Raw genomic sequence first — 26,522 nt, 5'->3', positions numbered from 1 at the left:
CTTGAGCCCAAGACTCTGGCCACTTTGCTCAGACATAATTTGTTTTCTAACACGTTCTCCTCATGACTCAGTGAATCTTCCTGCTGTAGTGCTCCTCAAGGGCCTTGACCATTTCTCCTCCCCATGAAGCAGCACAACCTAATCAAACCATATTCTGAGCCATGTGCAACTCAAGTATACCACATGGTTCTTAGTCAAGGGACCTCCACCATAGCCGTTTACACGATCGCGCTCCCAAGGCCTGCTGCCTCTGCTAACGGCCAATTTCTGCCCTTGCCCCAACACTCGCCCTTTACAGTTCTGCCTGGACTTGCAACCAAACACAGTTTGCATCAGGGTGCAGCTTCACTAACTTCAGAGAGACCTACCAACTTATGTTAGGGAAGCACTGGAATTAAAAATCTGGCCAACCCCAACATTTGAAGTATTTATGAGAAATAAAACCATAAAAAATGAAGTAGCCTAGACAACATTACCTGAAAGCCAGTGGCACATCCCCAAGCTGCTGCCTTTCACTGGGACAACCAGGATGCTTCCTGTGCCATGAGCTAACCTGTGTCTTGCAAGCTTCATGGCACCGTGAAAAAAAAATTAAAAATCACCTTATCTCTCCCATATTGCACGATGGAATGTTGCCACCTTTTAATTACAGAGTATGTAGACAAGCATAGTACAGCACTGGCTGCAAATTAAGCATGACCTCAGACTCCTGCCAGCTTGCTGGTTTAGCTCTTGGTTTGAAATTTCAATTCTCAGCTACATTAGTAAGGAGTCATGGGAAAAAAAAGAGAGGAAAATACCAGTTAAAGATTACAGTAACTTTCAGCTCATCAACAAAGAAGAATTTCCCGACCTTACTCTGGAGAGCACAGACCAATAAAACTTTATTCACATAGTCATTACCATTATTTTCTTCAACACATTTTCCTCATATTCTCAGAGCAATTGATGTGGTGCTTTTAATGCCACTTCTTTTCCATGTCCTGTGTCACCATGCCTCTGCCCCATTCAGCAATGTGTCCACTTATGTACTTAGAGAAGCTCATCTTGTTGCCTTTGACATCCCTCAACAGATTCAAATCCAGGTGGGCTTTGGCTTTCCTAACTGCATGATGGGCAGTGTTGCTGTATTCCTCCCAGGTTATCTGTTATCTGTCCCTGCTTCCACCTTCTGTATGCTTTCTTCTTGTGTCCTGAGTTTCACCAGGAGCAACTTGTTCATCCATGCAGGCTTCCTGGAATTTCTGCTTGACTTCCTGCTCATGGGGATGGACTGTCCTTGGGCTTAGAGGAGGTGATCCTTGACTACCATCAGCTTTGTTTGACCCTTCTTACCTCCAGAGCCCCATCCCATGGGACTCTTTCAAGCAAATCCCTAAAGAGATCAAAGTCTGCTCTCCTATGTTTATTTCATTAAACATAATATAGTGTAACAGTGTATTTTAATTTTCTGTTATTTTTTTTCTGAAATTCTCCTGTGGATCAGGAAGTTACTATCCCAGCCCAAACATCAACTTTGGTATTTAGAGTGGTATATGCTTTTTCAAACAAAGGGTTAAATAGAAACAAACAAAAAAGCCTATTTTTGGCAGTATGGCAAGGGTTACATTATTATTTTAGCATAATTTTCAGATCCACAAAAGACTAAACATTTGACACATATTCTTGCCTCCCTTTGCCTTATTTCCCCATGATTTTTTGCTGGAGAGGCAAGAAAAAAATGCTGCTGTCTGAGTCTAAAAAGTTCTGATCACCTGTCTTCAGAGCAGAGGATTTCAACGTTTGCTTCTGCGCTGAGCTGCCATTTTCTGTAACAACTCTGTGAGTCTGAGGGTCTTTAGCCTTAACGTCAGTGTACTTATGCACCACTCATGTAATTATAAAAAGCCACAGGGCAGTTTTGTAGTTACTTTTCCATGTGTTTCTGTGAGACCTGCTGGCAGCTCGCTGCCTTCATTTTCATTTTTTAAATTATTTTTACTATTTTATTCCATTTGATTGTGGAGCTGTCTTCCTCTGCTGCAGGATTTCTTGACAACTTCTGTATACTTCTATCAAGCAGTCCAGACGTGGCTTGGAGCTCTAGAATTTAAGTGAAGCAACAAAGAATCAGGCTCTGAACTGGCTGTAAAAAAGCTGGAAAGCTTTAACTTCCCACTAGTGAGACTCTCAGGCAGAGAAAGGAATGTGGAGATGGCTGATGTAAAGCTATCAGAATATGTATATGTATGCATGTGTAAGGAATGCAACAGCAAGATATCTGTAGCTGATTAGCTTTCTCACATTAAGTCAATGTCAAAGAATAGATTTCCCTTTTACATGTTTGTTGAGAAATAATCCGTCAAACTCCAGGAGGTATTTGGTGGAACTGCTGATACAGCAGTGCGAAGCCATTCCATAAGCCACACCTGCTCTGTGACTGAAAACGCCTGCCCCTGAAGCTGTCAGGTCAAAACAGGCAGCACCATTCTGCAGTTAGCCTGAATCTGTCACCAAACCAGAAATCCTCCCCTTCCACAGCTCACCGCTCACAGTGACGGCATGGAAGAACATCCACAGCTCCCTGCCCACTAACCTATGCATTGGGCCATACTCCCTCTAGACCTACCAAACAACAGACTTCCATACACCAATCCACCCTTCTAGAAAACCTCCACCCTGAAAAATGTACCTTCAGGACAGGGAATTTAGACACCTGGCCCTTGGCCTCTGCTAGTACTGCCAAAAGGACACTGGAAGGTTAACTGGAAACATCAATTAATTTCACACAAACAGCCAATGGTGGTCAAAGTATAATGATTTTCCATCACTTCTAACCTGGACCAAACTAAAACCAGCAGGGAGGTGAAAGTTTCCCAGTCCTACAGTCCCTATAATCCCCTGACTTTGAGCTCCCAAAACAGCACTACTGTGTAAAGTCCATCAAACACCTCTCCTTGCCAGTGTTGCTTAAGGGAACGATAGGTCAGTTCAGCACAGAAGTGCTCCTGGGCTCAGTGATACAGTAAATTGTATTTACTTAGAGGAACCCAGTGAAGGAGGCGCAATAAAGTTACTAATTACTGCTCCTTCAACACTAAGTAACATACTAACTTGCATGTTGAAGTGAAAATTACCAGTGCAAACTCATACAGTTCTTTCTGTACCTCCGCTGCTGGTGAAGTCCACTCTACCAATGCCAAGATACTTCCATGAAAATAAAACTGTTCAGCACTGAGCTATAAAGAAAGGAGAAACTACACAAATGCCAGGCAGCCTCTCTGAAGCTGGAAAGGAACATGTATAACTAAAACCAGCTTCCTGATTGCAGCTCTCTGGAGTTCATTACTTGTTGGTTTCCAGCAAGTCCATTTTTTTCCCTTGACTAGATGTGAAATAATTTCTATTATTGTTAGTAAACGTCTTTACAATTGTGGGACTGACTTAGCAGCAAGTACCAGTGGAACAGTCTATTTATACCTGTAAGTATTTAGCTGAAGACTAATTGTATCTAGTCATAAATTGGATGTGGACTACAAAATGACAGCCACCAGCAGCAGGTGAAGTAAGAAGGACAGAAAGGGCTATAAACTTCAGCAGTCCAAGATATGAGGTACCTCTGTACTACTTACCACTCCAGGATCAAGGCATTGTTGTGTTAGGCATGTACATGCAGAAAGAAAATCCATCCCAAAAATGGGATTCGGAACAGTCAGAGCAAGTTAGCAGGATAAGAGAAAGGGGAGACAGGGTAATGGTAAAGCAAACAAGTTATTATACATTAAGCAAATTGCTTACAGCTTGTACTGTGATCTTTGTCAACGGGTGAGACGGGGCAGTCATTCTAATGCCAGTAAGGTTTTTACGGTCACTTTTGGCACACAAAGCCGAGAGAAAAATCAACTGCAGCACAGTGCCACAGTAGTGATGGTAACGCCGAGCATAAGACTACACAGTGAACTGTGAGCCAAAGACTTCTAGTTCATGCAGGCTTGTGGTTGGGTTCAGATTGACACGACTCCCTGTTCTCCGAATGGAGAGCAGATGAAAAAACCATTCCAGTACGTAGTTCTATGAGACTTCTAACACCACCCACCATGAAGGCCCAGTCTGGGAAAGGCAACTGTAATCAGCTACCTGTAGTGGAATAAAGACAAGCTTCAACTAGCGTGCACACAGACGCCAGATCTGGATTTCTTCACCATTCAGCCAAACTCACCTGAAAGAGTGGCACAACCTCAGATACTCCCTGAGGATCTCCAGGGTCCTGGAGGAGAATGCACAAGTAGTAGATAACTTTTTGCTACAAGACAAACAAGACAAAGTCACTGGAGTTTGAAAATGTTATCAAAGTGCCTGGAGTTATCGCAGAAAGAAATGTGTTTCAACTCCAGCGCTGAAGGCCAATCACCCCAGGCCACGCTCAAGTCTACAGACTTGCATCTATAGCTTTCCTCCCTTCACACAACAAAAAAAAATACAAATAAAATTGTACTTGTGTTCTTTCCTATTAAATGTTTAACCTGAAAAGAACACACACATGCTGGAAGAGTAAGGTTTGCTTTTCTAAAAGAGCCTTGCAAAAAACCCCAGCAACAGGAAAAATAATCTCTTGTGTTGTCTCTCTTATCTCCGTCTTGACTACTTGTGGAGTTGGGCACCAGGATTTGTAAAAGCAGTATAACACAAAGAACTAAAACCACTAGGTCAGTGTCAGTGGCATTATCTAAGAGATGGATTTGACTTTTTGAGGTTATTTGGCTTCAGTTCTCTTTTAAAGGTGAGAGAACAGATAAGAGAATCAGAAGAGAAATCTGAAGCAAAGCTTCAGGTCAGTGCTGTGTTTAGCTGCTCTGGTTAATTACGCTCATGAAAATATACTGGATGTGAGTGTGCCCGCAGATACACAAGAAGAAAGACTGTGTATGATTACCATATGGATGGCTTCATTGATAACCACATCCTTCACACGACCCATCTCAATGAAGGTCGTGCTCTCCTTCCCTGATGCATAGGATGCAGTCACCTGAATGCCGAGTGAGCCGATGACCAGCAGGGATTCCTGGTCAATTTTCACAAAGTGCAGGTATATGATCAGGCCAATCAGTGTGATGAAGATAGCAGCAGAAAGCACCATACTATTCTGTAACACAAGCCAAGCAAAGACAGAGCTCTGGTATCACAATCAACACAGCTTTAGAGGAAGTAATATTGCAGTAGTAAATTATAATATTAAAGCTTCAGTGACAAGGCAGTTTTACTTAGGTGGAGTCCTTTTATTCACCTGGCTGCCTGATATATGCGTAATGAGATTTAAATCAGTCTTCACAGTATGGTCTGAAAGAATAGGAAGCTGAAACTGAAAACGGCAACCGAATTCTACTGCCTTGTAAATTTAGTGCAGAAATCTCAAACAAAACCAGCCAGTTACATCCATGAGAGTGTATGACACACGTGTCTACAGAGATGATGTCACTGGCAGAGAAGTGCTGTGAAATGCTAACTAATACTGAGGGTGGAGTCTTGGTAACAAAAATCTTTCAGGAAAAACTACTGCCCTAGTGGCTTGCTTCTTATGAACTGCAAGTCTAAACTTGTTCAAACCTCGTCTCTCTTCCTGCTTTAAATACCAATCTACAGAACATTTGCTTTCTCCTGTGCTTCATCTGAGGACAAACATCTTTTGTATGCTCAATCTTGGGATTGCTGGTGCATAATATAGAACTGCTGAAACTACAGGCAACAGTGAGTCATCTGAAGACGTGATAACTGCTAAAGGTCTGCAACTACAACCTATTTCTGGGACACATTTTAGAGAGCTCAAGGCCACATACCCATAAATCGAAGTTATAACTGATACTTCCTAAAGGACTGGAAGAACTGCATGGCCCTACCACTCAAGCTGGGCCTGTACCACTGTCGTGTGAGGTAAAGAAGCCATGGCCACATTCAAACACAAGGATACAGGACTTCTCTGAAAGTCTGTCACGGAGAAAAATTAGTCATGAATTACAGACACTGAAATCCACACAGAAAGAGACTTTCCTAGCAGAAAGGAAGGACTGCAGTCACTTGCATACAAGCTGCATGAGCACGTGTAAGACCACGCAGGAGGGCAGTGGGTGGTAACCACTGGCTGGGGTGTATGTTCTTGTAACAAATAAAACTTGAGCACAGCTTCCTTTTCAACCAGAGAAACGTGAACCATCTTTCTATATCGGAAGCCTGCCAGCTGACTCATGTTGCAATCTCTGCTTTCATTCCTTGGGAAAGATTATTGAAAAAATTTAAGTGCAACAGTCATAGCACTGGTCACAGTGACCAGCTTCTTTGGTCAAGCTACTGACTTCAATCTGGAGATAACTGGTCTGGGTCTACAAGCTGGTCATTCTCTGCAAGTATGGGTCACAGATCAGGAATCTAAACTAATGCTTTTGGATTTATCAGCAGCTTTTGAAATCTGCACTGCCAAGGTCTTACTGCCCCAGCTGTGAAACAGGAGCAAGTAAAATGACACTCGCAGCACAGTGCTCCCTTAGTCACTCAGGAAAATCCCTTTAGGGATTAACAGTAAGATTAACTCACCTTCTCCAATATATCCTTTATTTTAGATTCCCACAACTCCTCTCTCCAAATAGGTATCTGGACTCACCAGAATGCGCCAGGCATCACTCAACACCGATACCTACATCTACCCTGTCTGGCAAGAGGCTACAAACCAACGGAGACATCTGAGGAGCCCCCAGATTCGCCCAGGGCACAGCCTGCGGGCCCTCAGGCGCCGGCTGGCACAGCTCTCTCTTTTTCACATGCTCACCACGATCTACCACTTCGAGGCACGGAGGAGGCCCAGCATACACGGAAGTCGCCTTTCCAGCGGCTCTGGCCACCTGCGTTGCCGTGAGCAGCTCGGCAAAGGCGGGGGGGCTCCCTCCAGGCAGGCGGGCTCTGGGGACACACGCGGCCACCAGCCTCTCGAATGCCCCCGGTACTTCAGCGGGACATAGGCTCAGGGGCGCGGCCTGGGCCGCGGAGAGGTCCCAAGGGCGGCGGGAAGGGGCGCGGCCGGTGCGGCCCGGCCCGGGGAGCGATCGGTACCTGGCTGAGCACGAAGAGCCCGTAGGCCGCCAGCCAGACGGCGGAGGTGACGGCGCTGAGGGAGCGGAGCTGTAGGCGGGGGCAGCGCACCGCCAGCTCCCGGCAGGAGGCGCTGTGCTGGCGGGTCCGCAGCGCGATGGGCGCCCCGGACGCCGAGCGGTACCGCCGCTCCTCCATGCCGCCCCGCCGGAACCGTCTGGAGCGGCCCGCCTGGCTCGATGGTACGGCCCCGGCACACGCTTCCGGCCCCGGGAAGGGCTGGCGCGGCGGGCCGCTGCCTCGCGCCCACTCCAACCGCGCGGGCGGGGCGGCCTCTGCCGGGCCTGCCGGTTCCGCGGGCCTGGGATTGGCAGTGCGGGAGGCGGCCCGCCCCGGCCGGAGCGCGGAGCGGAGCCGCGGGCAGTCGGCGGGGTTACCGCAGCCGTGCGGGAGGGGCCGTGGCCGAGGTGGGCTCAGGGAAGCTCTTAAGGCCTGTCTCATTCCTGGCAAATGGCGCCTCCCCGGCAGCGAGCGTGCAGCCGGCCCCGCCGTGTCCCCGGTGCCGTCTCACTTGGCTGCGGCTGGCCAGGCGTCTTTCCGTGCCCGTGATCGGTATCAGGAGCTTCTGCGGCTTGCGAGTGTTGCTAATTCACTGCTCGCTTCCTCTGGTTTTTAATAGCGCTTTTAAACAACACAAGTGTTAGTGTTGATGTGTACCTCTCTTGCCACAATGAAGAGACGGGTTTTCTTCCCCGTTTGCCTTCACCAGCTCCTGCTGCATAAACCTATCTTTTTGCCTGTACCATCTGTTACTAGGAGCTCTTTTGCTTTTACTTCCGTAGTATTTTTTGCAGAGTTTAAAGCAGTATTTTCATGTTCCTTGCTGTTGTAATACATAATAAATTGGAGAGTTGGCCTTGTGTACAGAGAATGAGTCTTTGGACTGTGTTTCCTTTAATACTTTCCAGTTACTTCTTTGCGTGACTCACCTGGCAGTGACATAAAGCAGTGATTTACAAACCATCATACAAACACCTTTGCCCCTTTTGTTTGTTCCCTCTTTCGCATAGTCCTCGAGTGTGTCTGTTAGCTTTAATTGCAGATACCATCTTTTCTAGGAGCAATATCTAAAGAGCACTTGGGTGGATGCTGCATGTATAAACCTGTTAACTTGTGGGGACAGTGAAGGAGTCTTTAAGGGATGTGAGAAACTGAGGGGCATTGAAGAATCTGCTCAGCCCGGAGCAGTGGGTGATGGCTGGCACTAGCAGAGGACTCATGCGGTGTGTCCAGGATCTCACCGTGACACAAGAGCCGAGGTGAGGGATGGGCTGGAGAGAAAAAAGCAGTGGCAAATGATGAACTGCAGAAACAGAGGAAAAAGGAGAAAATATTGAAGTTAAAAGGAGGGTAAAAGAATTGTATAGATGGAGTGAAAGCGGAAAGAACCAGTAAATTGAAAACAAAGTTACAGGGTTTTTAAAAAGGGAAGAAATGGTTGTAATGGTGTAAGGTCTGAAGTAAATGAATGGGAGCTCTGGTATGACAGACTAGGAGATGGGGACAGGGAGAAAGGGAAAAAAGAATGGAAGTAGTGGGTAGAAGAAGAAAAAGCAATGTAAAGACCTAGAAGGTGAGTGACAGGAGGGAAAAGAAGTGTGAGCTCCTGGAGGAGTGGTAATGGTCATTCTCCATTAGCAAGATATTACTGAGGTACAGAGGTGAGGATGTGGAAATCTTGGAAGGAAAAAAGAAGTGTGTGTTTTGGGGTTTTTTGTGTCACTGGCGAGTCCCAATTTAACCGTGTCTGCACCCTGTCATCTTTCTTCTACTGAACGCTGCCAGACTTTCTTTCAAACGTGTGTGTAAGGTTGGACATTTGACAGTAGGAGTCATGTTGCCTTGTCACAGAATGGGAAGATGGGGGCTATTACTAGTTTTTAAATCACTTCTTTATCTGTAATCCTTCAAATGCGCTGTGAATAGCAACAGTGACAGCTTTCAGAACTTGTGAATCCTCTCAGGCCAAGACAGTGTGAGGTCAGGTACTGGAGGCAGGTGCTACAGAGGTGGCTTTTTAAATGCTTTATCAAGGTTACCAGATGACGAGCGTCACCCCGGGTTTTATTCAGAAAGCCAAGCAGTGGCGTTCCCGCGGGGCGGCTCGGTGTGTCCAGCCGGGCAGCTCTGCTGGGGTGCGCTTTTCCCCCACGGGCAGTTACAAGTTCCACCATTTCACGCCGAGGGGTGAGTTCTGAGAGAAGGGGTAGTCCCTGAGACCCCTCCCGCTGCCCCAGCCCCGGGCTTGGCCTCTCGGCAGGGCAAGGAGAGCCGGCGCCGCACCTGCCCCGGGGGGCTGCGGTGAGGAGCCCCTGTGGGGGCGGCAGCCCCGCCCGCCGCCGGCAGCGCGGTGGGGCGCCGGGTGGCAGTGGAAAAACCCGGCGAGGAGCAGGGGAGGGCCGGGCGCGGCGGGAGGGGCGGCCGGCGCGGAGGGGCGCCGGCGGCGGGGCGGGGCGTCGGCCCTTGCGGGGGCACCGTTGGCCGCTGCGGAGGGGCCCGGGCACCCCCCGCCCCGCCCCGCCCCGCCCCCGAGCCGGGCAGCGGCGCGCTGAGCCGCGTGCGCCGCGTGGGGCGGGACACACCTCCGGGCGCACGCGCTGCCGTTGGCTGGGCGCCGCGGGGGTGTGAGGGGCGGGGGGCGGGGCCCGGCCGCGGGCCGCGGCGTGTGGGGCTGGAGCCCGTTAAAAGGAGCGGGGCGGCGGCACCCGGCATCCCTTGGCGTCTCCGCGGCGTTCCATCATGGCCTTGTGCCGCAGTTTCGCCCGGCTCCTCTGCAAGCAGGCGGATGCGGGGCTCCAGCTGACTAAGCAGGCGCACTCCGTGGCTCTGGTGGGAGCTCCGCTCTCCCGGGGGCAGGTGGGCATCGCGGCAGAGAGAGAAGGCGCCGTTCGCAGGCGGTGCCGCAGCCGCTGCCGCAGCCGCTCGGCTCGGCTCCCCGCGGCGCGGTCGGGTACCCGGCTGTGGGCAGCGCTGGCTAACGCATCCCCTTTCTCTTTGTCTCGCAGAAACGGCGAGGAGTGGATCACGGCCCCGCGACTCTCCGCGCCGCGGGGCTGGTGGAACGGCTGGCCGGGCTCGGTGAGGCGCGGGGGCTGGGATGGGGTGTCGGAGGGGCTGCGGGGCTGCCCCAGTTCCCCATCCCCTGGCAGAGCATCCCTTTAACAGTTCGCTTCGGCGAAGCGTGACTCAGCCGCTTGCCGCGAACCTGGGGAAGGGGGGGTGGGCGGCGTGAGGTGGTGAAAGCGGTCCCTTACCGTGAATGGCGAAGCCCTGGGTGCCCCTGAGGCCCCGGTGCCCGGCGGAGGCGGTGCCCGCCGCGCTCTGCGGCACCGGGGCGGCGGGGATTGCGCGTGCGGCTCAGAAGCTGCCCGCGCCTCCCGAACAAAGAGCGGCGCCGTGCCCCGGCACACCGGCCGCTGCCAGCCCCGGCTTCGCTGGGTGCGCCCCGCGCCGCCCGCGTTGGCGCATGGAGCGCTCCGCTGCGCACGGGGTGTGTGCTGTCGGCGTGTTGGCTTAAGAAAAGCTGGAGGAACGTGAGGCCGTTTAAAACGTGATGTGCGCTCCGTGCATCAGCTAAATAGTAGCCTTGACTGTGTTCCTCGACTTCATACATCGTGTATGTGTGCTATTTTTCCGTATTCATTACCAGCTACTTAGTTTGTTCCTAAAAATACTTGTATGCTTTCAAGTGATAAAATTCAGAGCTTTCTGGAGAAATACCCAGATTTGCGTGTGAGGTCTGGGCTGAAGTTTTGTTTTGAAAACACTTGCAAATAGCTCTGCGTGAATGGAAAGTTTCTGGTCTTTTCACTGTTAACGCTACAGCTATTCAAGCACATCCACATGCCTGTTTGTGTTTCAGCTTCTCGCATCTATTCCTTCTACAAGCTGAGACCTGCAGAAAACTGTGTCACAGAAACAGGACATGAGGGATAGAAACTTGTAAAGCTGAACTCTCTTGGAGAATCTTTAACCTAAAAAGTGTTACTGCAAATTGTATTATGGGGATGGATTGCAGGGGGTGGACCACAGGAAGAGCTGTTATCTGCTCTGTGTGTAATTAGTATCAGTGGATGCATGCAAAGATGGTTGCCTAATAACCCTCTAGCAAATTTCTTGCGAATTATGAGACTTCTTTAAAAAAGGAGCTGTTGTTCTGTGCAGCTCTGTAGGCTTATCCTACACATCTTATGATTCACAAGCTGAAAAGTCCCAGTTTGCAGTCAAATGAGTAGGTATTCTTTTCCTGTCTTGTTTTGTGCAAAGCTGAGATATATGCCATCCTTGACAATACTTGAATTCCAGTGAGCATGATCTAGAACCTCTACAAACATAGGAGAAGGTGTATAAAAGAGGTCTTACACACTGGAATAAAAGCAGGTCTGGATGTTACTGAGCTCAGAGTTTATGTAAAACTACCAAGTTACCAGGTTTGAAAGGAAGATGTTATTGTAGACAAGACTGTAGGCAGCAGTTTATATCTATGATAGAATTTTATACTGGAAGGCCTAGGGTTCTCTTTCTCTTAGTTCAAATCTAATAATTCCCTAATACTAAGAATTATCTTTTGGGGGAAAAGAAAAACCAAACCCAAACAAAACAAAAAACTCAACCCCCCAAAAACCCCAAGCTCATTTGCATGACACACGCTCACTTCGATGGGAACTTTGAGAAGGTAGAAAGAAAGGAGAATACAAGCCCTTTCTGGATTCCAGTAATAAGTTGTGGGGACAACAAGCTAAAGCAAGCAAGCTAAAGTAAAAAATAAGTGGAAAGTGGGAAATACTTTCACTGTTTAATGAGTAAACAGTCCAAAAGCAACTAATCATTAATGCACGTGGAGGTATTTTCTTGCTGTTCCTTTATAATTTTTAAAGGGTCTGGGATTTCTTCCTCCTTTCAGTTTCCTGTTGCTCTCATGCCCTTCCACTGGAGTAAGGGTTGTTTTGTTGGGGTTTTTTTTTTGGGTTTTTTTATGTTTGTTTGTTTGTTTCTCCAGTCGGTGCTGATGTTTATTGCTACTTAAATCTCTGCAGCTCACTTATGCACAGATTCAGATGGTACATGGATTGTAACAGGTTCTGTGATGAGAGCCCATCCTGAAACAATGACAGTTGCCAGCATACACAACGGAGTTGTTTATCTTGCAAAGACAGCCTGCTGGAGGGTAGGGTGGTAGATTGAGGAGGACACTGCCATGTAGCCTTTTATATTGTGCACATCTGTTGTTCATGGAAACTTAACAAATGATTGTTTTTGTGTGTGGGCTGTTAATTTTTCTTGCCTGGGCTGGCACTGTAGCTTTGCCTGGAGTACTGTGATAGTAGTGGCATTGCTTGTACTCCTGCAGTACACTGGACTGGTAGTAAAACTTCAGCTGCTTTCTTTGTTTTTCTAATACTATGCATTTTCTTCTCATACACTGAAGGGAATAGAGACAGTATTATTCTCATTATTAACTCGGATATTCTATTTATCTGTTATGTTGAAAGAATAATTTTCATGAGACCTTGTGCTTGTTTTCCAGGAGCAGGTAAATAATACTGCAGCAGACCAGGTTTCTCTTTTAGAAAGAAAGAACATTTACCTAAGATATGGTTTCTGTTCTTCCACCTGTATTGGCTACTTCTGAAGCATATGTGATTATGGCAGGGGGTGTGCGTGTGTGAGTGGTTCTTTTTGTTGTTGCATACCCACGTTCCCCACTGGGATGTGAGGGATATATAAACATGATTTTCCTTGCCATTACAAGCTTGAAAGCAGGCATGAGGTCGGCTGCTGAGTAATGATTCCCTGTAGAGGAGCAAGGGTAGATTCTGGGCAATCTAAGGAAGTATAGATGGAGGGTAAAGAGGCAGTGTTCCTGTAACCATAGAATCATTAGGGTTGGAAAGGACCTTAAGATCATCTAGTTCCAACCCCCTTGCCATGGGCAGGGACACCTCACTCTAGACCATGTCATCCAAGGCTCTGTCCAACCTGTCCTTGAACACTGCCAGGGATGGAGCATTTATCACTTCTTTGGGCAACCTGTTCCAGTGTCACAGTAAAGAATTTCTTCCTTATACGTAACCTGAACTTCCCCTGTTTAAGTTTGAACCCGTTAGCCCTAGTATATTCAAATTCACTTCAGTCTGCATAAAACAAAGGTGCTCTGAAATCTTCTCTAAAATGTAGCATGCAGGTAGTAAGATGCATGCGTGCTTGTTTTGGTTGTATGTGTACATGTTACTTTGAATGTCAAGCAACCACATGGCTTTTCATACATTTGTATGCCTGATTTAATGGCTTCCATTGATAGTGCTCAAGCTACATCAGAGACAGTGAGAACACCAGGCCTTTGTTTCCTCATTTTTGCACTGTTTTGCATTTTGCTTTCGCTGGCTAGTATCTCTGAGAGGGAATTTTATTGTTTCTTTCACCCTATCCTAATTTCTGTTCCTTCATAGTCCTATTGCAGTATCCTGAGCTACTACTCTACTATTTTTTGGGGGGGATCCCTCCCTTGAAAGAGACTGTGACTATACCTACATGGTATGATAAATTCTTGGCTGCCTAAAATGATGACTGTCTATAGACTTGTTTATGCTTAGGCTGAAATATGAGGAGGGAGCTCAGAGGCAGATGGTATCGCCACTAAAGACTTTCTTCCCCTTGTTAGAAGCAGAGAGAGAACCTATTATACATTGGTAGTAGCTTGAGGTGTACTCAGGAGGAGACTTAATGTAGCAGGAGTCCAGCTCCCAGGGCAAAACCAGCCGGTGTGCAGTAGGGATAATTTAAAATAAAACTGACTAAGCCTGTAGGGCTTTTTTGTTCACCTTGGTGATGTTCATTGTTTGGCTGCTTCTCCTAAGGGAGATTAAAATATTAACACCTTAAAGGACTCTTCCATATTGCCAAAGAAGTGCTACATGAAAATGGAGACCCATAACTCCCTGGTATGGGGCAGGAAAGGGTACAAAGCTTTCAGGGCTGTGCAGTGTTCTGGCAGTAAAAAGAAATGGGTACAATATGTGGAGATGCTTGGACTTTCAGTGGGAAGGAGTGTGGAAGACAAGTGACAGATGCACTTGACCTCAACTATAGAAGATGTAAAGTATGAAGTTCTTTAAAGTGGGAATTTTTTGGACTCCCCTGTTTGCTTCAGATTAAGCAGAGAATCTGATCAAACGTAAATCCTGTGTTGCCTTGTCTGATAATAGTCCTTCTTCCCTTCAAGTAAGAGGACATCTTTTATAAGTGGCGGATAGCTGTTGTGTTAATTACCATAGCCTTTGGGGTGAGTTAGAGCACCTCTGCTGTTGCTAACAATGGAACAACTTTAGTATAAAATTAAGTATAAAACTTGTATATAAACTATACAAAGTATAATTATAACTGTAGAATTATCCTCCTTCCTCCTCCTTTATTTATTGCTGAATGTGGCTGGGTCAAACTAGGGTTTGGATTATGCTAGAACTGAAAGTTTGAATCTGAATTGCTGGTTTGACAAGTTAGCCACATGTCTCTGCAGTCCACATACAGAAGTAGAGTTAGACTTATCAAAAAGAACGGGCATCGTATTACTAGTCCTTTGTTTGACTGGAAGAAAAAAAGCTCTTCAGTAGAAGGATTCGGGAGGTGAGTGCAGTGACTCTGAAAGGAGTAACCTCCACTAATAGAGGAGTGGAGCTGCCAAATCCCATATGACTGGGGGTACACACCTGCTTTGCCTAAAACTATTGGACTCATATGGTTAGTTTCAGTCTTAACAATAAATCATGAAGCAGCTTCTCCCACATCTCGTCATTTTCCACCTAAATCTTTGTGGGTGAAGAGTTTTAAGAGAAATATAAATAATCTTTCAATTGTAGATGAAGGTAAGTGCAATGAAATACTTGTGCTGACGTTCAGCAGATGTGGACTAGCGGGAGTTACAGCTGCAGTACTGCAAAAGTAATTTTCATCAGTCCATCGAGTAAATATGTGTTTAAAGAGTTGCCCTGAAGGCTTTGATAAACTGTACTGTTCTGCTTGCCCTGTATTTGAATTAAGATGATTGAGTTTACAGACCATGCTTTGACAAAGATTTGTTCATGTTAAGAATGAGATGTCAGAAATTCAGGATTGGGTTAGAATCCAATAAAGTCTAAATTTATTGTATAGATATCATAGAGATCTGCCTTTTTAGCCTCTTTCCTCACCTTTTCTGCTGTTGATGAAGTTGAAATGGGAAACAAAATCTTAAATAAGTGCTGGCATTTTAAGCAGCATGTTGTTTAGTTAAATCTCTGTATTGCCAAGAAAATGCTACTGTTCACAAGTTCTTTCTGATCACATCTGCTGTGAATGCTGTCAAAGCTGAGTCTATTAATTTGCTAGGAACATTATCAGGAAAAAATCAATTAGGATATAGATGTTAGACCAGTAGCTAGGTCTTCTGCCATACAAAGCAGAAATGGGAATGCCCCTTTTTTAGCTAGGTATTCTTTTCCCCCCACCCCCTTTTTTTTTCCTTTCCCTGAAGCAGGACAGGTAAAAGGCAGTCCCCTTTTTCCTTTCTTTCCCTTAGACATAAGCATGCACAAACACTTCTGCCTAATAGTGTCAGTAAAACATGCTTATGCAGTACTGCAGCTTATTTCCAGAACTAGAATAAATAACCTATTTATTTATACAGAGATAGAGATCAAAGAGGCACTGTTATTCTTATTTACCTCTCAAATGTTGATTAGCCATGATTGGTTAGCTTCAAAGCCCTGTGGTTTGACAAAACCCACAGCATGATCAAATGGACTGGTCATAATTGGCATTTGCAGTGAGCCTTTGAAATCATGCCAGTTGTCAGAATGCATCAAGGGCAGATGCTGCTCCACTCTGTGAGGGAAGGCACACAGGGGCTCATGCTGATAATCAGGCTAGCAGAACTAGCCCTGCTGAGGCTTTGGAGGAGAGCTGTTTTGGGGAGGCCTCAACTGAGGCTGTTTGTAAGTTGCTTCTTCACAGCAAACCTCATCAGCTAGTTCTTGGGAAGCTAAACTCCTCGAAGTGAGGGTGTGTGCTCTGACAACAGTTAAGGTTTATCCTTCTGAATGTTGTGCCCTTTGATATTTGCATGATTACAACTAGCCTCAGATGTTACTAGGAAAATGCTGACAGCAAAAGTACATGGAGTTGGAGCATTCCTTGCAGTAGATCAGTTCTGATTCTTCCTTTGCCCATCCTGATGGAGGACACAATCTGCTTGGTTTTGCTTTGGAATGAAAAGCTTTGTGTCAGTCATCAATTTGATGTTAGAGGTTTTTTTTCCTCTTCCATTTTTCTGCTGCATATTCCAGGTTATGCATTATCCATGCAGTTGGCTTTAAAATAAACTTTGTTAATTTGGCGTTAAGTTCACTTGATGCTTTAATTGCAGTTATTCCTCAGATCAGTTTAGTTTTAATCTAAAATATCAAGCTATGCTGATGCAGATTAGGAAACCTGAATTAATAGTTTATTCCTAATTTTTTAATAAAGGGAGATTAGATTCAAGGACTGAAGAACAGAGTTCGGGGGTGGGGACGGATGGACAGATGGACCACGACTGTGTTTGCTTTTATGGCGATGCCCTTAATCCTTGATATTTCCGTACTACAAAATTGGTTTTAATACATGACTTGGCTTAATTTCTGTACCCATTAAATTGTCTCTGGATTGGAGATAGATGCTGTTTTGTTTGTTTGTTGTTTTTTGGTTTTTGTTTTTTTTTTTTTTACTATGAGTGGTGTTGAACAAGAGGAGTTACTGGGGATGGGCACAAAGGGAGATGACAGGGGAAAACTTAGGTAACAAGTTGGGTTTTGATCTGCTTTATGGTGCACAGAATCTGTTATTAATTTCTCATTTGAAACTCATTGTGGACTAGTAAGACCAAGCTATGCATGGCAGGTACGTGCTTATGTGAGTATGGTACAGAGGATTATTTTTGGATGGAAGGTGGAAATTTCTGTTGTAAAACTTCCTGGTGAAAAACAGGAAATGAGGCACTGAACTAAAAAAATAAATGAGATCTTTCATTTGAATATGAAGTGAGCTGGTCTGGTGTTAGTTTCTTGCAGCTGATGAAAGGGAGAGAACTTCAGTCATCTCTGATATATTCTGCTCTCCTTCCTCTGAAGTGTTACTTGTCTGGGTTAACTAATATCATAACTACTTCTGTAACAATCTAAAGCACAAGGTGCTTGTTGAGGAGAGCTGTTTTGGTATTACGACTTTCTATGGCTCTAAGTGCCCTCTTGTGTTTTCGCTATCTGGAACTGTTTCTGGGTTAAGCCTATTTGAAGGGAATTAGAACTTGTGCAGGGTTTGGTGGTAGAGTGACAGATTGCAATAGCTGCACCCTTGTCTCCTCTCTGATGCAAGCCATAGTGCAAATGTTTCCCAACACCTGATACTGACGTTTTTGGAAACCTCTTCAGGTCAAGCACACTGGATTTCATAAGAGATTAAAGTCATAAATGATTATCAAAGGGAAATGAGGTGGCTGCTCAATTTGGAGTCAGAAAAAGTATTTCTTGGTTCATTTTATGCAGGGGGCAACTTAAGACTACAGACTTGGTGTAGCAATTGGAATTGGGTTTGCTTATTGATGTTGTATGAGCTGAAGCCTCTCCAATAGGTACAGATACAGAAACTTTGTCTTAAACCAGACCCTTCAAAATTCCAAAAGGCAGGGTGGAAACTACTAAGATGTGAACTTGCCTTTTAGGTAGTGAAATTTTAGAGCTGGCAGAAAACTTTTGAGCCATCAAATGTTTGTATCTAATAGGAGACTTCTTCCAGCAGATGGGTACTTAAAGAGAATTAGACACTATGTAATGAACTTCCAAGTAAGGAGGTTAAACCAGACTGAAGTCTGTCTTTTGTCATGGGAATCTTGCTAGCCTAATTTCATATTCATGTAAAACAAAAATAGGCACTTTGCATAGCTTTTACACACACACTGGGTAATTCTGGAGGGTTAAAACTGTCTTAAAATAGGCCTCAGAATGCACTGGTCATAATTAACTGAATCATTTGTTTGCTGTTGTGCAACATTTTGACAGTGTCTTTGAGAAAGGATTACAAAGTCCATACCATAAACCAATGAGCTTATACTGAAAAGAAGGATGTTAACAGCTTGTAGTCCTTTGTTTTGTTCACAGGAAAGAAAATGTTAAGTTTGTCTATAAACATTGTTCATAATGCTCATGGCTTCCTGAAAAGCCATTCTGTGTGTAGTGATTCACTGGATGGGCTGTAATCTGAGGAATCGCTTTGCAGGAGTGATGCTTTCATGTGAGTGGCTTTATATAACACCTCGTATGAGGTAAGATCTAATAACTGGGATTTCCAGATTCCTTTGAAAGCCATTCAGCAAGGTTTAGAAACTTGGAAGAGGAAAGACTTAATCTTCCCATTAATCTAGGATTTTTTTTTTCCGCCCCTCTAGTTCACAAATAGCCATTGTAAACAGGCAGTACCAGGAGATCATTTCTATCTCGTATTCCACATGCTTTTGTTCCCATTCCTCTTTGCTGTCTAGGAGAGCTGTTACAATTGCTACAGTAGCATGCCATTGGGCCCTGTCAGCAGATAGCCTGGATTTGGAAAGCTGAAATCTGCTACTATCAAATTGCTGCTCCTGGCTCTGGTGCAGTATGTTAGTAAAGGAGGATGGGAGGGAGGCTTTCCCTGCTACTTATTGTCCAGATGTTTTCACAGTTAAGTGTCCCCAGGCTTAAGAGCCTCCTGCTTTTACAGAAGAAAACTTCCTCTAAATCTGTGCAGGAAAATGATGTGCTATAGTAACTGCTGCCTACTGTGGGTACCAAATAAACAGACTGTATTTTGCTTAGGATGATGGGAAGTGAACATGACCATTGTCATACAGCTTGCTAAAGGGCATCTTGTGTCCCAGTTATAAGCATTGTTGGGTTGAGCCTGAATCCTACATTAAAAGCTTATTATTTGAAAAGACATTCAGGAAACTTTTTCTTAAATATGTTCTTAATTTGTATTTCTACCTTCCCCTCAAGTTAGGCTCCTGACTATGAAAAAGGTTGATTTCTTTACCAAATATAGGAAAATTCTGGTTCTGGCTGTGCAGGCTGAAGAAAGGACTGCCCTCCATCCTGTGGTCTGCTGGTTGAATGCCTATGCGAACTTACCCTAACCTGATCTGGTCAAAAGAAGTTGACCCAGGAAAGATCTACTATACAAACTGTTTTCAGACTAATTTCTTCATTTTTGGCTGAAATGTGCCCCAAGGCAGCTCCGATAAAACTCTGACAGAGGGGGGCACTTGAATCACTGAGGATTGCGCTCCTAAACTGTAGAAGAGATTTGTATGCTGCCTTTACACCCTCATCATTCACACTAACAGGAGGGCTGTGGTGTATATATGCATCTTATTTATATAACTATATGGTGTGTTTGTATTCAGATTGACACCTTTATCTCCCTCAAGTGTCTTTCAAGCTCCTGTAATAGAAATAGATGAAACAAGCCTGTTTGTTTTTGTCACTTGAAGTGATGTCCTCTTGAGCCAGAGTGCTGATGGGTCTGACTTAAATGGACTTGGTAGTTCTAAATTTTCTGTGCTGTTGATAATTGACTAATAAATCAAACAGAATATATTTTTTTGTTTGAATGTAACTTCTGTTAGAGCTTAAAAGTTGAGCAGAGGACTACTTTTGATCATGTTTAAATTCATGTTACTTAGTTACTAGCAAAATGTCTGCGGTGCTTAGTCTAGAAGTACTGTATGGTACTGTTTCATTTAAAAAGTACTTCAGTGCTGGCTAGACCTGATCTGCTGCTCTGACAATGGATACAGTGCTCTCTAACAAATGTAAGCTGCCTTTCCTATCTGCCCATATATTTTTCTAGTTTTCAGAACTTGGATCTACTGTCTCTTAAAAGGCCCATATATATATTCTTTACATTAATTTTCTACGCTGATTTAAAAAGCTGTTTGCTTATAGCTATTAGTACCTTAGAATAAAGTGCCCCAGCTACCAAAGAAAGTAAGTGCATGTTGTTTGGTGTGGTAGATTATATAAATCTTTCACTGCTGTCTAGAGAAGAGCAAGATTACACTACAGCATGTCTATCTGTTGGGCAGTTTCTACATTGGGCAAAATAATGTAGTTGAGAAAGATTTAGCTAATTTCTTTAAATCAAAACTATGTGCAAGCAGGCAGATGAAATGGAAAACTATTCAGGTCTCTCTTCGAGTAATATCTGACATGCTACATAAAAGCCAAGAAATACATTAATAATTAATAATTGAACATAAATTGGTGTTCTTTGCTGTTCAGTAAGCAGTGAGACAAATGTACACGTTGATTTAATCTCTTTAATATCTGCTCAATCCTAATAAATATGTGCACACATGCACATGCTTTTAATCACTTCAGGATACATTGTTTATCTGCATACTGTGAATTTTTTTGTGTACTATTTATTTGCTATGTTTTCCTTTTGCCTTTTAAGGTCATTTAATCATAGCTTCCACAACTCTAGACACATCTTAAAAAAATAAAGATATTAATATGAGGGTTGGATTAGTGCGTACTTCTGAGATTAACTGTATCTTAATTAGCCATTGGTTAGCTGGCTGAAAACGTTCATATCACCCTGGGAAACTTGAGCAATCTGTCTGCAAGCACAGTAGAACAGTGGGCCTAAATAAGAGGGAAGCACAAGGCTGAGAAAAGAAGCTGCTTCCAGGTTTATGAACTTTATCTGAACAACAATAAACTTTTGAAGATGATAACAAAAACTGAAGGTCCCTGTCTTTAACAGACATTAGGCTTTTCTATAAAAATAGCTAGAGAGCGATTTAATGCAGGAGATAGGAGAATGCCATTTGTCCAAAAGGTGGACAAGATCCCAGAATTCTGGACTCCAAAAATGTCTGTCCATCCATGTCTACCATCCCCACATTGAAAGCTGCATGAACCTGATGTGACTGTAAAACATGAATGGCATTTTTATTCAGAAGCTGCTGAACCAAGTCTTTTTGCCTTAGCCTAACCCCATTTGTAAAGAAAAAAATCTTGAACACAAGTAATACTTCTCTAAATATGCTTCCTAGAACCTGCCATGTTTGACCTGCCTTGAGCATAACCTGAAGAATCTGAACTGATTCCTTAAAGAACTATGAAAGGTGTCATGCTTGGTTCTTTGTTTTACACTGATCTAAAGATGTAGCTTCATGATGCAATTTCCTTTCATTCTTTTTCATCCTTTAATGGGTAAAAATACTGCGATGTGCATATATGTCCTGTAAGGCAGAACAAAACTGAAGTGGCAGTCCTTTCTTCCATTACGTTGTGTAATGTGCTGTCTTGCAATGTGTAAGTCACTGAACACCACTCCCAAGTGCAGATTTACTTCCCGCACATGTCAGAGGTATTAGATCAAAGGTATTATTAACTTGAACAGCATCTCCAACAGCTCTTGATACCTATTGAATGATGCAATGCATTTGAAGCCTTGCTTCTGAAACTTGTCTCCTGGTCACACTCATGTATTTTCATCAAACCTGGCAATACTGCAATGTGCAGCAGTGTGCATGTGTGTGAGCAGCAGCCTTGCAGGAAGACACACATTAAAAAAAGATTCTTGACATTTGTTGAACATCTATCAGAACTTGCAAGTCTCTTCTGATTCTGCACAGCGGCAGAATGAAACAGAGGGCAAAAAATGTAGTGGTCACATAGAGATCAGATAGCACATCCAAATCTGACCAAAATTCCACAGCCTTCATCCTGTTGGCTCATTAGGTGTTGCCTAAGAGAGAAAAAAGATGCTGTTGTGTGCCTGTGTTACCTTTTGAAAACCAGGGAGTGGTATGTCATGGTTGTGCTTACTGCTTGAAGTCTCTGTAGCTAATGTTTTTTCTCACAGTTGTTGAGACTACATGTAATTAATCTTTTGTTAATTGGCTGTGCTCTGCTGATATATCCTCTTCTAGCAAATACCCTGACATATGCCCATCTATGTCCCTGCTATAAAAAGTATGTTTGCGTATTTTCCAGCCACCTAATTCTCACAATGACTGACCAGGCTAGTGATTCTGAGGAACAAATGGGACAGGTCTGACTGGTATTTAGGGTGGTCATGACTTATGAAGCCGCTATCGGTGTAGCTGTAAATACCTTGGGGTGTTCACAGTCGTCATCAGCACTTGCAGCAACAGGCCTATCTGAAACCGAGAGGCTCTGGCCTCTTAGAAGTTTTGGTATCTAAATGTTAAGAAAGCACATGCTATTGGACAGCAGAGCTTCAAAGGCTAATGTATTTAAAGGATAATCTATAATGTGTGTGAAAGAGAATTAAACTTTAAATGCAGCCAACTAATAAATATGCTCCTTTGTTTCCTCATTTGTGAAGTGACTCCCTTTCAGGGGAAGTAGGCAGACATACATCTTAGGAAAGGCTGAGTCTTAGACCCAGAACGTTGTCAGGCTTCAACAGCCAATTAAGTCGTAACTGGCAATGACAGGATCTTTAAGAGGGTTGGTATCAAAGCCTCAGAATTAAAATGCATTCCAGAACATCTTGCATTGAGAAAATGGGCAGGTTCTCTTACAGAGCACTAGCACAGCCTCCATGGAGGTGCCTGGAAGTACTATAAGGCAATTTCCATTATTGGTAACTTGGCACTTTTGTGCTTGGGTTCTTGTGGGGTTTGAAAATGGAAGCTAAAACTGTTAGCACTCAGGTAGTTAATGAAATGCACAGTCCTGGGTATCTGTGGGCAACTGAGCTCATTTAAGGCTGTATGCAGTCTGTCTAATTGGGAAGGAAGATGGCAATACAAACTGTACTTTTTCATGTTAAAATTGCCAAGAAATAATTAAAAAAAACACAAGCTATTTTTCTATGGTTGTTGTATCTTGTCACTAAACTGAGCAACAATACTGTCTGAAGCTTTCTAGTCTGTAAAGTTGGAAAAGGGCTGTTTGCACGGACACACAAATTGTCAAATGAATCCATTCCCTTCCAGTTGTTCCTTTCCTACTTGCCCAGCTGATTCTCTAGGGCGACCATATTTTGAACATTTCCCTGGGCACTGAAGTAATTCACTTTCTTCTTTTGCTGCTGTGTTTCCAGGATGCCAAGTGTATGACTTTGGAGATCTGAATTTCACTCAAGTTCCCAACGATGAACTGTACAACAACCTGGTTCTATACCCACGGTCGGTGGGTTTAGCCAGCCAGGTGCTGGCTGATACTGTAAGCAGAGCAGTAGCTGCTGGGCACAGCTGTGTGACTATAGGAGGTGATCACAGGTGAGCTGAACTAGAAACAATCCCTGGTGCATACTGCAGGTTGACACTAGGAGTATAAGAATTTAATTAAAAAACAAGGGGATAGTGAGAACAACTTGGGGTCGTTTCCTGGCAATAGCATAGGGTAGCAGTATTCTGACTTTACTGTTGGGGCTTTTAGCGTGGAACATAGAAGACAAAAATCTGACAAAAATCTAACTTCCTAAGACAGTACTGCTTAGTTCCAGACTTCTGCAATCTGCAGGTATGCAAATGGTCTTTTCCTGTTTGGGAGAGTTTGTGTGATCAGTTCCCTTTAGGAATTGTTGTTATTTCTTTATTGCTGAATATTTAGTGATGTGTCTCTTTTGCCTTTCAACTCTCAGAATGTCCATCAACTCATAGGATGGGTTTGTAATGCCTACACACAGACCATTTTGTAATAGATCTTACAACATGTGAATCTCTTTGTCTTTTTCACTAACCTTTGGTCTGAGAATTGGTTGAAGAAGGTAGAGCATGTAAGAATGAATTGTGGGGGAAGGTGTCATGGCTGGGATAAAAAATGAGTGAATAGCAGAATTGCTGAGTGAGCACACTGTATTTTCTAAGAGATCATCTGGAGCTAGAACAGGTGAAGATTAGGGTGTGGGAAGGGTGACAGTGGAGAGAGAAAAGAGCTCTTTCTCATCTGTCAGTACTAGTCCAGTCCGTAGAGTTACTTGGAGTCTCCTGGAATCATGACAGTGACGTGCAGTTTGCATGGGATGCACCCTTCATTGTCACAGATGTCTGATGTGTTGAAACATGACAACATGGTTGATTTGCATCATCTTGCAAGTCTCTTATTGGAGAGACTTCCCATTGTCCTTGCAGTTGTTCTGGAGGAGAAATGGTGACTAAAGACTTTGCTACTGTACTTCCAGCTTGGCACTTGGTTCTGTCAGTGGCCATGCGCGGCAATGCCCACACGTTGGTGTGATCTGGGTGGATGCACATGCTGATATAAACACCCCTCTTACAACTCAGTCTGGAAGCCTCCATGGACAACCTCTCTCGTTTCTCTTGAGAGAGCTTCAAGATAAAGTAAGTACCTTGCTTACACAGTGTTATGGTTTAAGTTAGCCTACAGTGAAATCCTCTGAGCATTTTACTTTTTCTGGTATGAGGTGCTTTCTTACCTGCTGCAAATACAGACCTTGTTTATGTTTGTACAAGCAAAAATACGTATTTTTTGTGTGTGTATTCATGCACATACATATACACATATATATACACACACAAATGCACACATACACACATAGACACAAATATACATACACACACACTTAGAGACACGAATGAGGAAAAAGCTTTTCTTTGTGTTAGCACCCCTGTGGGCTGTACAGTAAGCAAGAGTTCACGCACGCTGTATATAGAGGCTGGCCATGATGCTGCTCCCTTGTAAAGAGTGGAGCTGGTGCTGAAGGTGTGCAATGGCAGCAATTCTACCAACTGAGCAAGAGAGAGACCCTCCCTGCAGCTGTGCCTGAGAGCAGTGCTAAGCTCACCTCCAGTAACAGCTGGTTCCTGCATACCCTGCACCCTGCTTCTGCTTAGTTTGGCACTTCCATGTTTTGACAATCTTGGGGCCTGACCGGGGCTCTTGCTGCATGATCTCGCCTAACTGGCTGCTCTGGTGTTGGCTCCACTGGCAAATACAAAACAGAACAGCTGTACCTGTTTACGGGGTGCTTGTAAAGAGAGTATCTTTGTCTTGGAAAGAGGTCAAATTACTAAAAAGAGCTGTTTACTGGGGCACATGGAAGTGCATGGCCAATTTTGCTACTGTCATGATGCTAAACGGTAGGTTGACCTAAGGCCTACATGTCCTTTTTGGCTGTAACATATACAGGGACATTACTGTGGCAGCCGGTGCATTAATAGCCAGGGCCTTTGCAGCCGGAACTTGGATATGACAATCTGCTGCTACTGAAGCTTAGGCTGGAAAGTGGGAGCAGGATCAGCAACTGAATGCTGAGACTGGATGCTGGAGCTGTAGAAAACCTGATTCTAATTTATTCTGGCACTTTGGCTGCTAGTTATTTCTCTTAGATTTCTTTTTCTCTCTGCTAGATTTTGGGAGTGTTGTGTACACCTCTTCCAAGTAATACCAAGCATGCTTATCGTCTTTATGGTTATTGAAGATAACATCGCATTAGTATCTGTTGGCACAGCAAGATTGCTATCACCTAGTAAAGCTCTTCTGCTTTTGTCCTGCAAATTCTTTTGAATGAATTCTATCCACAAGTCAAGAGTAATTTGGTGCTTCTACATACTTTCCTCTTTCTAATAATCCTTATATAGTCTCTACAAACATGCTAGTATTCCCAAAGTAAGGCAAAATTAAGGGGGCTTCTTGAAATAACCCCAGGACATGAGAAGGTTAACATAAAAGGCTACTGTATTTCAAGTTTCTTGCCCACAAGTTAAAGGGTGGGATACTCTTTCTTCTTTTTGGCAACTGTACCCACTTCTGCAGGACAGATAAGAGAAAATCTTGTGAATTTTGGAGCTTACCTAAGGTGAAGAGTTTATGCCTTAGTAAGAACAAAACCAAGCCAAGTTCTTTGATAGCTAAGGAAGGAGGAGAAAGGCAGAACAAGATACGCTGCTTTCCTCTCTTGTCAGTAGGACAGAAGTATTGAATCAGCTTCCTGTGTATACGTTGGTGATTTCTGCTCTGCTGGGCTCTGCTTCTTGAGCAGCACAGAAAAGCAGGATTTTATTTTTTTTTTAGAGCTACTAAAAGAACAGTGTGAGCTCTCTGGCGTCAGTGGGGGAGTAGCCCTCTCGCCAGCAGCAGTAGTGAAGAAAGAGTAAGATGAGGCTACTCTTAGAGGTGAGTTAGTCAGGTGTGGTGCTGTTACGAAATCTTGTCTCAAGCCCACCTAAGCCCTAGCTTAGGTCAGGAAGCCTATGCAGAACATCTGACACAAGCCCCTCAACCTGTATTTGCAGCTACACAACAGGGGTGTACATGTTTAGAGGGTTTTCATACCCTAATGTATTCCTGTTTAGAGGGAGAAAACCCAACATCTGTCCTGCTGGTGCCAGACAGCTTCTACAATAGCATAAATCT

At 44.3% G+C, this 26,522-nt stretch overlaps 2 protein-coding genes across 2 annotated transcripts in view; one reads left to right on the top strand and one right to left on the bottom strand.

The window, feature by feature from the left end:
• Positions 1 to 858: 858 nt before the first annotated feature.
• On the bottom strand, positions 859 to 9,817 carry PIGH (phosphatidylinositol glycan anchor biosynthesis class H). Its single transcript, XM_030481980.1, has 4 exons — positions 7,078 to 9,817; positions 4,913 to 5,122; positions 4,199 to 4,282; positions 859 to 2,082 (listed from the first exon to the last, which is right to left on the bottom strand). Exons 1-4 carry the CDS (start codon positions 7,555 to 7,557, stop codon positions 1,981 to 1,983), a joined length of 876 nt encoding a protein of 291 aa, XP_030337840.1. The 5' UTR covers positions 7,558 to 9,817; the 3' UTR covers positions 859 to 1,980.
• Positions 9,628 to 26,522, top strand: part of ARG2 (arginase 2) — a 22,938-nt gene continuing 6,043 nt past the window's right edge. Inside the window, exons 1-4 of the mRNA XM_030481978.1 lie at positions 9,628 to 9,972; positions 10,122 to 10,194; positions 23,245 to 23,422; positions 24,328 to 24,487. Of these exons, the coding sequence (XP_030337838.1) occupies positions 9,856 to 9,972; positions 10,122 to 10,194; positions 23,245 to 23,422; positions 24,328 to 24,487 (528 nt within the window). The 5' untranslated portion in view covers positions 9,628 to 9,855. The remainder of the gene's footprint in view (positions 9,973 to 10,121; positions 10,195 to 23,244; positions 23,423 to 24,327; positions 24,488 to 26,522) is intronic.

This window comes from Strigops habroptila, chromosome 4 (assembly GCF_004027225.2).
Source record: "Strigops habroptila isolate Jane chromosome 4, bStrHab1.2.pri, whole genome shotgun sequence".
Lineage (NCBI taxonomy): Eukaryota > Metazoa > Chordata > Aves > Psittaciformes > Psittacidae > Strigops > Strigops habroptila.
Note: the sequence above shows the minus strand (reverse complement) of the source record. Positions and strands in the feature narration are given on the sequence as shown.